Raw genomic sequence first — 13,915 nt, forward strand, 5'->3', positions numbered from 1 at the left:
GGGGATGGTTATTTATAGCTGCAGAAGCTCTACTACAGGTGGGGGGGGGGGGGCGGGAAGAGAGAGAGAGAGAGAGAGAGAGAAAGAGAGAGAGAGAGTTTGCCTCCTCACTCAAGCTTTTTTTGCTGCTCTAACATTGAACATATTTTTATTTTTCCCATGGGGAAGTGTATGAGATGGAATATTTAAATCTCTCTCTCATGTATGTCTCCATCATCTCTCTGTCCATGTTCTACCCTCTTCTGTCCCTCCCGGCCCCAGGTTCGAATTCCAGTGTTCTCTGTGCTTTCCTGCCCACCCACCTCTTTGCTGCCCACTTGTAGGGAGCAAGGGGGGGCTGCCCTGTGACTCGTGGGGACGCTGACTTCCCTCTACCTGCTTCTGCACCTCCATTCTCCAGTTCAGTCTGAGCATCACACTCTAGGGAGCTGCCTTGGGCCCAGGTCAGACCTTGGGCCCAGCGCTCTCTGACCCGACTGCTGCCCAGCATTCCCCGGTTGAGGGGTTCCCAAAGTGTCCCCCAAGTGCATGGATGAGCTGGTCCCTGAGCACTGCCACCTCTCACGAGGACCAGCAGCAATGTCCTCCAGACTTCTTGCCCACCCCCCACCCCCCACCTGTCTCTCTCTTCTGACTGTACTAACCGAGGGACTGGGCAGTGGAGCGTGCGCCTGTAGATCCCGTTGCTAAGGAGACCACTTCCTTGGTAACAGGCCGGGTGGCATTTGTTCCACTCTGTCTGCCTCCCGCTGGGTCTTTCCCACTCTCTGGGAGGACGGGGAGGAAGAGGACAATAGGGCTGGCTGGGAGGAGGGAGAGAGAAACCTACAGAGGAAGAGAGGCCAGGAGCTCAGCAGGATGAGAGGGATGGAGGGGCCTGTGCCCACTGGGATGGAGTGGGGGAGACAAAGGCAGAGAGAGAAGCGGTGGAGAGGTCCAATGAGACTCCACAAAGCTGAGAGCAGGAGGTAGTACCCAGAGAAGCGGGTGGAAGGGGCAGTGGGGTGGAGGGCAGGGAGAGAGAGAAGGGGATTTGCTGGGGGCTGAGTCATTGGAGGAGGGGCTGTGCGGGTGCTCATCCCCCCGCCCTCGGTATTCCCTCTGCCCCCTCCAGCACTGCCCACTGGGTTCTGCTTGCCGTGGCCTCTAGAATGGAACAAGACAGAAGGAAACCCGGCAGTTGGCATGGCTGGGCCTTGCTTGAAGTTACAGAGTCCCAGGCAAGGCAGGCTAGCAGTCCAGGTGTTCTGGGCTCAAGCTCAGGCAGGCCCCTCCCCAACCCCCGCCCCCCCCCCATTACCATCACAGGGATCCAGAGCTTCCCTCCCCAACTCTGATGCAAGGACTCTGTCACTGGTCATGGAGGGGGACTTTGGGGTCTAGTAGCCTAGTGAAGAAATGAGGGCATTGATACTGGCTCTGTACTAACTCTCTGTGTGGGACTCCTACACCTCCCTGACCCTCGGCATCCTCCTCTGTTCAGTGAATTGAGCCATCTTTACACACCTCACGGGGCTGGCCGTGAAGGACCCTATTTAGCTCACCAGCATCGCCCCCTTTGGATGCCTCGGAGCGCAGGATCGGGTCAAACGGAAGCTCTATAGGGACATGGGTTCTGTCTCTCGTGTTCTTGCTTTCACCCCCAGGACACTAAGCAGAGCCTGGCATGCAGTTTCTGCACCTCCATCTCACCAGGTAGCCCAACACTCGTTGGGTACGTGAACGCCTGCTACCTTGGGTGCCCCTAGCTCTTTGATTCAAGGTGGTGGGTGTCACAGTCACAAATCCACTGCCACCGGGTCCATTCCAACTCACTGCGACCAAACAGGGCAGTGTGGAACTGCCCCCTGTGGGTTTCTGAGCCTGTGAATCTTGACGGGAGCAGAAAGCCTCGTCTTTCTCGTGGGGAGCGGCTGGTGGTTTCAAACTGCGGACCTGCGGTTAGCAGTCTGTGTCAGTCCGGGTGGACTAGAGAAACGAATCCAGGCAGACTCATACGTGTGTAAGAGAGAGTCTTATATCAAAGAGTAATTGTATATTAAGAAAACATCCCAGCCCAGTCCAGATCAAGTCCATAAGTCCGATATTAGCCCATATATCTGATACCAGTGTGTAAATTCCTCTTAGATCCACGCAACAGGTGCAATGATGTAGAATGCAAGAAGGTCATAGGCCAGTGGGTGGAAAGTCTTGTGGATCCAGTGATGGTGGAAGCATCTCAATACTGGCAGGGGTTTTCACATGGCTCCTCCAGCTCCAGGGTTCTGGCTCCATCAGTGTAGCTCCATTGGGCTTATCAACAGGAATGTGGAAGCAGAGTGAGTGAGTCTGTGTCCCGCCTCCAGTGAAGGTATTTATCTCTGTTGAGCCTCCAAATGAGGTCATCAAGCTGCGACCTGATTGACCGACTAGACTCCACCCCATTCACTCTTGATACTTTCAAGTTGACACCAGATTCTGTACCTACCACAGAGGCCAATATGTCACCACTACAGCACCGGGGCTCCTTGGTAGGGTGTGACAAATAGGAATGGGCCGGGCAAAGAGCAGGCTGCCACAGTCTGTCTCAGCCTCCATATTGGGTCAAAAGTGCTCTGAATGGTTCCGACTGAGGAGTGGAGTGAAAGAGTGGGGACCAGGGTGTGGCCTTCGGCTGAAGAGGGGAAGCCAGGTGAACATGGGTCACGGCCTCTGTCATGTCCATCAGCTGAGGCCAATGTGCTAACACTCAAGAGACGTGGGAACACCTGGCATGTGGGCTCTGGGTTCCTTCTGGAACCAGAATTAAGGCTCAGTCTGAAGTTGAGGCTCCAGTGAGGGCAAAGTCATGGTTCAAAAGGATCAAGTTTGGGATTGATCCAGGCCCAAGACTGGCATCCGGTTCCGGGAGAGATGAGGGAGCAGTCAGGAGACACTAGCAGCATGGAGTCAAGGATGGGTCGGGGTGCTCAGTCTATGGGCCCTGTTGGAGAGGGTCAGAGCCCCAGCTGCCTTCATCTGGCCCAGGGCCAGGGACTGGGATCAGAATGTGGGACACTGTCACTGTCCCCTCTGGGACAATTGGCGTTCTTCCCCTAACGTGGTACATTGAGGGCTTGGACAGTAGCCGGAAACTAGGTTTAGCCTATAACCTGGGGTGAGTTTCCGACTCAAGGCTCCATCTGCGAGATCCTATTAGGGGCTCTAGGATTGGAGCTCAGTCTGGCCAGGCTCAGGTCTTGGTTGGCCACTGGGTTCAGAGTTGGGCTTGGGGCCCAGATCAGTTAACCATCACAGAATGGTTTCTGAATGTCAGCAGGCATCCCCCGAGAAGCCATGTCCTCACCCAGACCACTTCTCGCTCACCCCTCTGTGAACACTTCCTTCCTCTTCCCTGCCTGGACCAGCGTGGACACCCTCAGCCTCCCAGCCCACAAGCTTTCCCTTCATCTCCCTGCCCTACAAGCTCTTCCTGCCACCTGCCCCCCCACACTGTCCACATGGTACTGCATAAACTGTGTCCCTCTTTCTGCCCAGGAGGCTCAGCATCGCCCCATTAAGGGCCCAGTGTTGGGGAGCAGAGGCACAGAGTCTCTCTTCAGGAGTCCTGGGAAGGTTTGGAGACTGATCCCCAGTCCCATCCACTGAGGAGCAGGGGGCCTTCCCTGTCCCCATCCCCCCTCACTGGCTGCCATCCTTCCTCCATCTGTGTGCACCCACACCGCCCTCACACAAGCACGGACACAAATCTCACTGCCATCAAGTTGATTCTAACTCACAGCGAGCCTGTGGCAGGGTAGAACTGCCCCTGTGATGTCCAAGACTGCAACTCTCTATGGGAGTAGAAAGTGCCGTCTTTCTGTCGAGGAGCTGGTGGTGATTTCGAACTGCTGACCTTATGGTTAGCAGCCCAACACATAACCACTATGCCAATAGGGCTCACACGGATACACATAGACTAATGGTTCTCAACTCCTTTGGAGGGGGGTGGTTGAACGACCCTTTCACAGGGGTCGCCCGATTCATAACGGTAGCAGAATTACAGTTATGAAGTTGCAACAAAAGTAATTTTGTGTTTGGGGGGGTGTCACCACAATTTGAGAAACTGTATTAAAGGGCCGTGGCATTAGGAAGGTTGAGAACCACTGGCATAGACAAATACACCCTAGAAGGCCCTCTCCCAAACTGGTGGAGACACTCCCCCACCACGCTGATCTTTTCCTCCTACCCGCCCCAGCTCTCCCTGCCCACAGCTCCAGTTGCAGAGGACACAAGGTTTATGCAGAAGGCAGGTTTTCCAAAGAGACAGTTCCATCCCAGACACATAGCTGAGACTGGCCATTTCTTCCCACGGACACAACTGCACACACAGGGGCTCACCTAGACCCGTTAAAGAATGGGGACACTCATCCCATCAGCTGGGGAATAGAGTCTCCCATCCGCAGCGAGCCAGTGGGACGCCAAAGAGCATTTGACTCACAGGGACAGGTCTATCTATTCCGGTTGTGACACTGGAGCTACGAAGAAACGGAGATGATTGCACCCCCAGTACATTCCCTCCCTTTCTATCCCCCCCACCGCCCTCTCTCACACACACCCATGTATGCACGTATCCGGCGTACACCATACTCTGCCACACGGTGGAATTATCAACAATACTCGAATTTAATGGTGGTGTTGACCTGAGGAATCTTCAGACAGAGGCCAGGGGCCGGAGGTGACCCCCAGCCAAAGAACTGGCCCAGGTCTTGGACCAAGAGTCTCTCTGAGAGGACTGTCCTCCGATGTGAGGGAGGCCCAGCCCTCTAAAGTTTCCATAAAGAAAGACTAGAAATTAAGCTGGGGTGGGGGGGTAGGGTATGTAGGGGTGTGGGTGGGTGCTGGGGAAGAGATGCAGTACAAAATACATTCAGAGCCCCCTGGCTGGGCCCAGAGGGGCAGCCCAGCTCCCACAGAGAAGGGGACCAGGGATGGGAACTAGAGGCCCAACGCCCCTGGCCTGCCAGAATCCAAGGGGCGGAATGTATGGGTCATATCTCAACAACAACAAAAAAGTTGTCTCTCTACACTTGCCTCCGCCATGGTCTCTTTGGGATTGAGGATAAACCCGTGCCCCGAGGTTTGGGACCCTCTGGTGGGGGGGCTGCTTCTGACAGAAGAACAAAGAGGCTGTGACCTATGGCTTTTGCATCTCCAGGGTGGGGGGAGGGAAGGTGTGACAGCCCATGGGCCAGGTGTGAGGCCAGAGGGATCCCCTGGTGGAGGAGGCGATGGGTGCACGGGGGTCCTGGGTCCCAGGCCTCTGGGAAGCCTTTGGTTTGGTGTCTCATCATCCAGAGAGCAGAGTTGGTGTGGAGACGGTGAGTCCTCCCCTTCACTCATCCCTTCGAGGGTCCTGAGGGGGCAGTGGGCCCGACTAGCCTCTGCCCAAGAAGAGGGAGGTGGACTGGACGGGAGTGAGGTCTTCAGACATGGTTCCATCTCTGGTGTCACCCCCCTGGCAGGGTCTGAGCGGCAGTGTAAGATCAGTGGGTCTGACCCCGGGAAGGGGGTCCTGCTGCGTGTCCTGTGCGGCAATGGGGTGGGTTCAGTGGTCTGCCCCCAGGGGGCTGGAAACCTTAGAAGTGGGATCCTGACCTCCCTAGACATGGTTCCACCTCTCTGGGTGGCAGGCAGCCAGACCGTCCCCCAGGCAGAGTGGGAGCGAGACTAGGTGCAGGACCGCAGCGCCTCCCTGCCCCCTGCCCAGAATGCCAGGGGCCTCCGTAGGGCCACCAGGAGACTTCCCAGCGGCTTCTTCCAAAAGACACGTGGTCAATGCAGGTGCGTTCTGCTGCCCAGCTGGATCAGGAAGGGGATGCCACCCTCCATGAGCCCAGGATAGACCACTTTCTTTCTTTTTACAAGGACCATTAGTTCTGTCATCAGGGTCTCCAAACCTGCTGCGGACCCCCAGCGTGTCCCCGACACTGAGAAGTCGCCCCTCCTAGAAGTGATACCAGGGGGCGAGCAGGGGGACAAGATGCACAGCCCGGAGTCCTCCAAACCGGGCATCCTGGCAGGGGCCTTAAGGGGAATACCTGGGCAGTCTCCATTCTGAGCCTCCTTTGTCATGCAGGAAGCGCATAGGTGGCAAACGGCAGCCAAAGGGGTGTCCCCAGCCAGAGCGCGCGCAGAGGGGTGGGGGCTGGTGGCCCAGGGATCAGAGTCCCGTCTCGACTGGGTCTGGCGCGGCCGCCCGGCCCCGTCACCTGGGGAAGTAGTCCCCGGGCAGGCCCGTGAGGTTGCGGCCCCGCAGGGCGGCGTCCACCGTCTTGATGTAGGCGGAGATGGCCGCCTGCATGTCGGCCGTGTAGGGGTCGAACTCGAGCTTGCGCAGCCCCGAGCGCTTGAAGTTGCCGTCCTTCTGGCTCTCCACGCACAGCAGCCGGTCCTCGCGCGCCGCCACGCCCAGCAGGCGGACCATGCGGCCCAGCTGCACGAAGAGGTCCTGCTTCAGGTCCTCGAAGTGCACCACCAGCACCTTCTTGCCGAACTTCAGCCAGTCCAGCGAGTGCGTAGCCCACCACGGCGCATAGTTCCGCACGAACTCCGGCCACTCTGGAGGGGGCGGGGGGGGGGGGAGCGAGAGAGAAAGGGGCCAGAGGGAGGAGGGGTCAAAGGGAGGGAGGGGTGGGGTCAGAGCGAGGAGGGGGTCAGAGGGAGGAAGGGGTCAGAGGGTATCAGAGGGAGGAGGGTGTCAGAGGGAGGAGGGTATCAGAGGCAGGAGGGTGTCAGAGGGAGGAGGGGGTCAGAGGGTGTCAGAGGGAGGAGGGGGTCAGAAGGAGGAGGGTGTCAGAGGGAGGAGGGGGTCAGAGGGAGGAGGGGGTCAGAGGGAGGAGGGGGTCAGAGGGAGGAGGGGGTCAGAGGGAGGAGGGGGTCAGAGGGTGGAAGGGGATCAGAGGGAGGAGGGGGTCAGAAGGTGGAAGGGGTCAGAGGGAGGAGGGTGTCAGAGGGAGGAGGGGTTCAGAAGGAGGAGGGAGTCAGAAGGAGGAGGGGGTCAGAGGGAGGAGGGTGTCAGAGGGTGGAAGGGGATCAGAGGGAGGAGGGGGTCAGAAGGTGGAAGGGGGCAGAGGGAGGAGGGGGTCAGAGGGAGGAGGGGGAGGAGGGGAGGGAGCAGGATGGCAACCATTAGTCACAGTCATCACTGCATATTAATTATCCCATGAGTGGGGCGTGTCCCTAATGACAGCAATGTAACAATTACATTGCATTGGTCTCAGTACTAATAGGATAATCAGCTCCTTTGAGAGCTCAAAACTCACCAGAGAGGTTCCCCCCCCTTTCTGTGGTCTGGATGGAGCATTTGCACCTCTCCCTCTTTTGGGGAGGGGGGTCGGGGTGGGGGTAGGGTTAACTATGACAGTGCTCAGGACTTTACATAGCAGGGCCACTCCTGAGAGCCCTGTCCACTCCACTCGGTCCTGCCGGCAACCTTATAGGTGATTCGTCTCTTTCCACTCACCTCCCACCCCCCATCTGACAAGCAGAATGGGAGGTACTGAGAGGCACAGTCATGGGACCAGGATCACAGCAAACACGAAGGACCGCCTTTCTCTCTTCAGAGAATATGCAAATCTGTGCTCCTGTATAGCTCCTTCACCACCCCCCACCCCCTGAGGGATGCCATGGCTGCTGGGCAAACACTGGTACCAGTGAGCGGGGTATTTTCCACCAAATGAACATACTCTCATGGGGGGCCCATCCTGTGAGAATGGACAAAGCCTGAAGCGCAGAGTGATCCAGAGTTAGACCCAGCGCGTGGGTGGGTGGCTTGATTTTTCCAGAAGCACCCCCTCACTCCAAGAAGTCACCTCTTGGCATGTAGGGGGTGGTGGTGGGGCCCCCATGAAGTGCACGTAGTCTTGGATGGTGCCCTCACTGGGTGCCAGCCCCCCTGTGACTTCAGGCGCTGGGCCGAGAAGTGGAATGGTGCACAGGAGCTCCTACTGTGTGTCGGGTGCTGTACCCTCTTTGTTTCCGAGCTCCCAAGGGTCTGGGAGAATCACCCCACTTTCCCTGTTGTCGGCCAAACCAAACCTAAACCCACTGCCATCGGCTGACCCTAGGTGACAGGGCACAATGTTTTCTGTGGGTTTCTGAGGCTGTAACTCTTTACCAGAGTTGTTGCTGTTAGGTGCCATCCAGCCAGCGCCGACCCAGAGCGACCCAGTACACAAGGTTCCTGGCCATCTCCCAATGGTTCCCATGCCTGAGCCCACCGTTGCAGCCGCTGTGTCCATGCATCACGTCAAAGGCCTTCCTCTTCTTCACTGCCCCTCCGCTTGACCAAACACGATGTCCTTCTCCAGGGACTGGTCTCTCCTGACAACATGTCCGAAGTCTGGAAGACGAAGCCTCGCCATCCTGGCCCCTAAGGGGCACTCTGGCCTTACTTCTTCCAAGAGAGATTGGTGTGTCCTCTGAGCAGTCCATGGGGCTTGCAGTGTTCTCCAGCACCACCGCTGAACAGCCTCTGCTCTACGGTCTTCCTTCTGTTCCACGGTCCAACGTTCACATGCAGGAGATGCAGTGGCGAACACCATGGCTGGGGCCAGGCGCACCTTGCCCTCAAAGGCACATCCTTGTTCTTCAGTACTCTTAAGAGGTCTTGCACAGCAGGTTTACCGAATGCAATGCATCTTTCGATCTCTTGACTGATTGTGGACACAGATGAGACAAAATCCATGATAACGTCAATCTTTCCCCCCATTTATCATGATGCTTCCTCTGGGTCCAGGTGTGAGGATTCTGGTGTTATTACATCGAGTTGTAATCCACCCTGAAGGCCACGATCATGGATCTTCATCAGCAAGGGCTTCAATTTCTTCGCGCTTTCAGCAAGCAAGGTGTGTCATCTGCATCGAGCAGGTGGTTCAAAAGCCTTCCTCTGATCCGAATGCCACACTCTTCTTCACATAATCCAGCTTCTCTGGTGAAAATGGATTTATAGTAGTACGCCTCATCTTTCTCCCTCAGCTCGGCTGGTGGTCTAGAACTTCTGACCTTGTGGGTAGCAGCCCAACGCGTAACCACTAAGCCACGGAGGCGCTCACCAAGTGCCAGTGACTGTTGTGATTATTCTTGGTGACATGCCCCCTCATCGGGACCCGGGCTGTGTTTCATTTCCAGGCTGTTCCTGGGGGGCTGCCTGTCCCTGCTCTCTCCTCTCCAGGCTACACTGGAAACTCCCAAATTAGTTCCCTGGGGGGCAGGGAGGTAGTAGCACTGAAAACCCAAAGACTCAGAACTCCTGGTAACAGATCACGCTTTCCAAACCAAGGAAGACACGCTGAGCAATGACTAGTCGCCTGGAATGCAGTTTCCAGGGACAGCCCCAGACCTCCAGTCTCCGCCTCTGTCTTCTACCGGTGGGAGGAGCCAGGGCCTGATTGATCACATGGTTGTCCTTCGGTCCCCACGGGATAATAGAAATCAGCTTCTGTTTTATTAAGCTGGTCCAGGATGGCTCACCTTGTATAATATCACATAAAATTTTGTTTTGGAACCAATCCAGGGAGATAGTAAAATTCATGGCCTGGAACCAAACGGGGGTGGCAGAAGAATCACGGTTACAGGAACCTCAGCCCAGCTGTCCGTTGGGTGATGGGCAGGGGACAAAGCCATTGGGAGTGGGCACACTGGGCAGCTAGATGGCCCGAGGGCATGCTGGGCCTTCTCCCGGTGAGTTTGAAGTCTCTCAGATGAGAGTCTCAGATTAGAAGGTGCCCAGGACGTGCCCGAGGGCATCTTGTGAATCAATGGGCTCTGCCTTGGCAGGTGGTGGCAAAGGGAGTGGCGGCCTGGGTACTGGCTGGGACCCTCCGTGGTCTCCTAACCTAGGGTGCCATTCGAACATTGACAAACTACAAGCAGACCCACTGCCATGGAGTCAATTCTGACTCGGAGCGACTCCGTAGGACAGCATGGAACTGCCCCAGTGGGTTTCAGCGATGGTAACTCTATGGGAGTAGAAAGCCCAAAGTCTTGCTCTCGAGACTTGTGCCAACAGCACAGCTTTTTCGGAAGCCACTGGACCACGACCCCACGAGCAGCGAGCAGCAATGGGGTCTTCACCCCACCTGGCAGCTTACTAGAAGGCAGGCTGCCCAGCCCAGTGCTGGGAAGGGGGGGGGTGTCCGAGAATCTGCATTTCGACTGTTTCTAAGGGATACGGCTGCTGCAGGGGCAGGGGCCTTCAGGCAAGTGTCTCAGACTCCAGAGTCTGAGACACATGCAAACGAGAAGAATGGGCTTGGGGGTGGGTGGGGGAAGGGGTGGCTCCAGTGAGGGGCGCTGGGATCAAGCCCCTCCGTCCCAGATGAGTGTGAGGACGCACGTCCTCCGCCCCCCCCCCCCAACCCCTGCCACCCTGTGAAGTGAGGTTGCCAGCCCCCTCACTCCCTGCAACTTCTGGGGTCACCTCGTCCAGACCTGGCCCTTAGCTTTGGTTGAAGAAGCTCCCAGCTGTCTTCGTTGGGTAGGGAGGGAAGAAAAAACGAGGAGCTGAAACCAAAGGCTCATGTAGAAAGAAAATGTTTTGAAAATAATGATGGCAACATATGTACAGATGTGCTGGACACAATGGATGGATGTGTGGATTGCGATAAGAGCCCCCAATAAAATAAAAACGGAAAAACAAAAAGTAGCATACTACAAAGAAGCAGCAGCAGCTCCCAGCTGCCTTGACTGAGTACACGGAGGCACAGGGGCGCCTGGGGAGGAGAATTGCCTGCGCCTGGTGACACGGGACACAGACCGCGTTCTTAGGTGCCCTCCGGTCAGTTCCGACTCAGGGGACGCAACTTGCGAAAGAACCAAAGGTGCCGGTGCTGGGCCGTCCTCACAGTCATTCTCATGTGAGAGCCACGGAGTCACTCAGGATCCGAGGGGGCCCCTCTTTTCACTGTCCTGCTACTGCACCGAACGGGCTGGCCCTCTCCAGGGCCTGGCCTCTCCCAATAATGTGTCCAGAGGACGTGAGATGAAGCCCTGGGTCCTTGGCAGGTGGATTCTTGCTCCCTGGGTGGGCAGGTTCCTGCCTCTCAGCCTGGGCTCTGCCTAAAGCTCGCTTTCCATGGTTTTTCCATGCATAAATAAGTAACCCGGAGAAATGGGGGACCAGTGCCTAAAAGTCACGATGCAATGTCACCTCCTGCTCGCTTGGAGGGGACAGAGGTGGGTGCGGGCCGGAGGCTGGTCAGGGGGCCCATGGGTGTGATTCGGAGTGGACTAGCTAGCAGTGAGCTGGCTTTCAGGTGTTCTCCAAGGTAGAGCCAGCTCACCAGAACTGTGTTCACGGGCAGAGTAGATCAGGGACGAGGCATCTGACCACACAGGTCCTCCTAGACTCCTCCCATTAGCAGTCACGCCCCAGACCCCGCCCACCCCTCCCCAGCAGTACCTTTGCCCTTCCAGTGGGCATGGGCAGCGAAGCCCACGTGGCCTCCGTACTTCCGGTTGAACTCGGCCATGAGGGCCTTGTAGGGGTTCCGGATGAGGAGGATGGCAGCATCGAAGGCCTCGATCTCCTTCTGGCCACTCTCGTGAGTCTTGATGCAGATGGTCCGCCCGCTGCGCCAGTGGTCACGCTCGCCTTTAAAGCCTTCCCACCAGCCCGGGGCCAGGGGACAGGGCAGGTGAGCTGGGGGGGCGCCGAGAACCCATCCCACTCCCTCCTCAGAAGCCTCATGCGTGGGTGCGTTCGATCACCTATTTACTGAGCACCTACTACCTGCCAGGCAGCGGGCTTGGAGCTGGGGGTAAGATGGTTGGCTGCAGTCCTCTGGGTCTCTGAGAACTGCCAAGTCTCAGCTAGTGCCGCCCAAGAGGCACATTCATGCCTGGAGCTCTGGCGACAAGGATGTGCCAGAGGACGTCCTGCTCGCCCTGCCAACGTTGGGCTTGGCCATGCACTTGCCTTAGCCAATGGGATGAGGACAGAGCTGAACAATGTACCAGCTCTACACCAAGGCCTCAAGAAGCGGCCTGCGTTTCTGCTCAATGGGCTGGATGTTTCTTTGGTCACCATGGGCAGGGCGGGCCCTGCAGGAGTTGAGTGTGGAGCCAGTTTGGCCAAGGTCACCAAGCTAGTTGGGCTGGAATGGTCTCATGGGGGCAGGGGGTAGGGGGTGCTGGAGGGGAAACAAGGCTGAATCTGAGACCTGGAGGAAGAGAAGCCAGGGAGGGTCAGGTTGAGGGGACAGCAGGGACAATGGTCTTGTGGGCGAAGAAACAGGACACCCGGGAGGGACAGCTGAGGGAGCGTCAAGAGCAAGTGGGGAGACTGAGACCCAAGAGAGTTGTGCCAGTTTGGGGGGGGGGGCGGCTTTAAAGTGAGGGAACTCCAAAACCATTGAGTCGATTCTGACTCACAGTGGTCCTAGGGGACAGAGTAGAACGGCCCCTGTGGGCCTCCAAGATGGTCAGTCTTGAGAGCGGGCAGCCTCACCTTCCTCCTCTGGAGAGCCTGGTGGTCTTGGATTGCTGACCCCCGGGGTTAGCAGTCCAACAGGTGACCCTCTACACCACCAGGAGCAGAGGCACAGGAAGGTTGGGTCACGCCCCAGGGACTAATCAAAGGAGCGGCAGAGCCCAGGTCTGAACCCGGACACTCCAGACTCCCGAGACAGGGCTTTCTCGCCGGCCCTGCCTCCTTCCCACCCTCTCATGAGATCTAAGCCCCACGAGCAGACCAGTGGAGGCCCAGGAGACATGTCGTTGTGGTTGGCCTTTGGGGCTGTGGTTCCTACTCAGCGAGTAACCGTGGAACACACGTCACCTCTGCAGACCCTCAAGTTTCCTGTGTGTGACACGGGACCCAGCAACTTCTCCCTCCCTGGTGGTGAGGAGCCAGTGAGGCACAGGAAAGGCCTGGCTGACATCCAGGGCTCCGGAGCCGGCTGCCCCAGTAAGCCTGTGTTTCCTTTCTTCCCTTTCTCCTCCTCACAGAGATCTCTACGGCTTTGCACCCCCTGTATGTTCAGGCTCTCAGCAGGGCTATAGAGAGACACAGCCTGCTCCCAGGGCCATGTAGCCACGGAAACACAGATGGACTAGGAGTCCCTGTGGCAGGTCTCATCATGAGCCTTGCCGAGAACCAGGTTGACTGGGGTCAGCCAAGGTCTGGCTCATGCTTGTGAGAAAAACCCATAGCCTTTGAGGTCCATGGGAAGCAGAGCATCATGGGACAATGAGGGTTTAGGCCAGGTTAGAGAGAGTTCTCGGGGCACCTAAGAAAGAGTGTCCACATGAGAGCTCCAGATACAGTTTTATGTTCACAGCTCAGTAAATACATCCTTTGCTGGAGCTCTTTGGGACACGGACGGTGGTCTGGACCACCTACACCTTTCCTTCCAGGATCCACGTTCCCTGAGCACAGCCGTGGGGAGACACGGGGGGACAGTCCACACAGACTTTGGAAGGGAAGGAAGAAGGGCCAGAGACGGGACAGGGTGGTCCCTGTAGGTCAGCTCTGCTCCTGGAGCCGGGAGACCCAAGGCCCACTTTTTGTTCCGTGTTGGGATCCACTAAGTGTGATTTCCAAGAGAAGGATGCGTCAGCGAATCTGTGACCCTTGGAGGAAGGCTATCTATTCTGCATTCAAGGGTCGGTAGTGCTGTGGTTGCCTGAAGAATGAGTCAGCAGGGAACAATCAAGAGAGAGAAAATCCTGTGTCTGTCAGGGGCTCCAACCCCAGCCTCTTCCAAGGAGATGCAAACGCGGGGCCAGAGTGGAATTGCTGAGCTCCGCCACCAGGGGGCGACCTTCTCCACCCGCCCCAACACTGACAGCACCCCCATCACCTACCTGTGGAGTATTTCAAACATAGGCTTCTGAAGGAACATTAAAATACTAATTTACCTGGGACACCCAAGTCTTCTTCAAACTTTTGAGT

General features: G+C 57.0%; 1 protein-coding gene across 4 annotated transcripts in view; it reads right to left on the minus strand.

Moving 5' to 3' along the window:
* Window positions 1-4,625: 4,625 nt before the first annotated feature.
* WSCD2 (WSC domain containing 2) overlaps window positions 4,626-13,915 on the minus strand; it is a 121,608-nt gene continuing 112,318 nt past the window's right edge. For 2 of the 4 annotated variants that reach the window (XM_075535096.1, XM_075535097.1), the window contains exons 8-9: window positions 11,423-11,623; window positions 4,626-6,579 (exon numbers count right to left, since the gene is read on the minus strand). In XM_075535096.1, coding sequence (XP_075391211.1) covers window positions 6,227-6,579; window positions 11,423-11,623 — 554 coding nt within the window. In that variant the 3' untranslated portion in view covers window positions 4,626-6,226. The remainder of the gene's footprint in view (window positions 6,580-11,422; window positions 11,624-13,915) is intronic. The other 2 variants (XM_075535100.1, XM_075535098.1) reach the window with 2 other exon arrangements.

This window comes from Tenrec ecaudatus, chromosome 16 (assembly GCF_050624435.1).
Source record: "Tenrec ecaudatus isolate mTenEca1 chromosome 16, mTenEca1.hap1, whole genome shotgun sequence".
Lineage (NCBI taxonomy): Eukaryota > Metazoa > Chordata > Mammalia > Afrosoricida > Tenrecidae > Tenrec > Tenrec ecaudatus.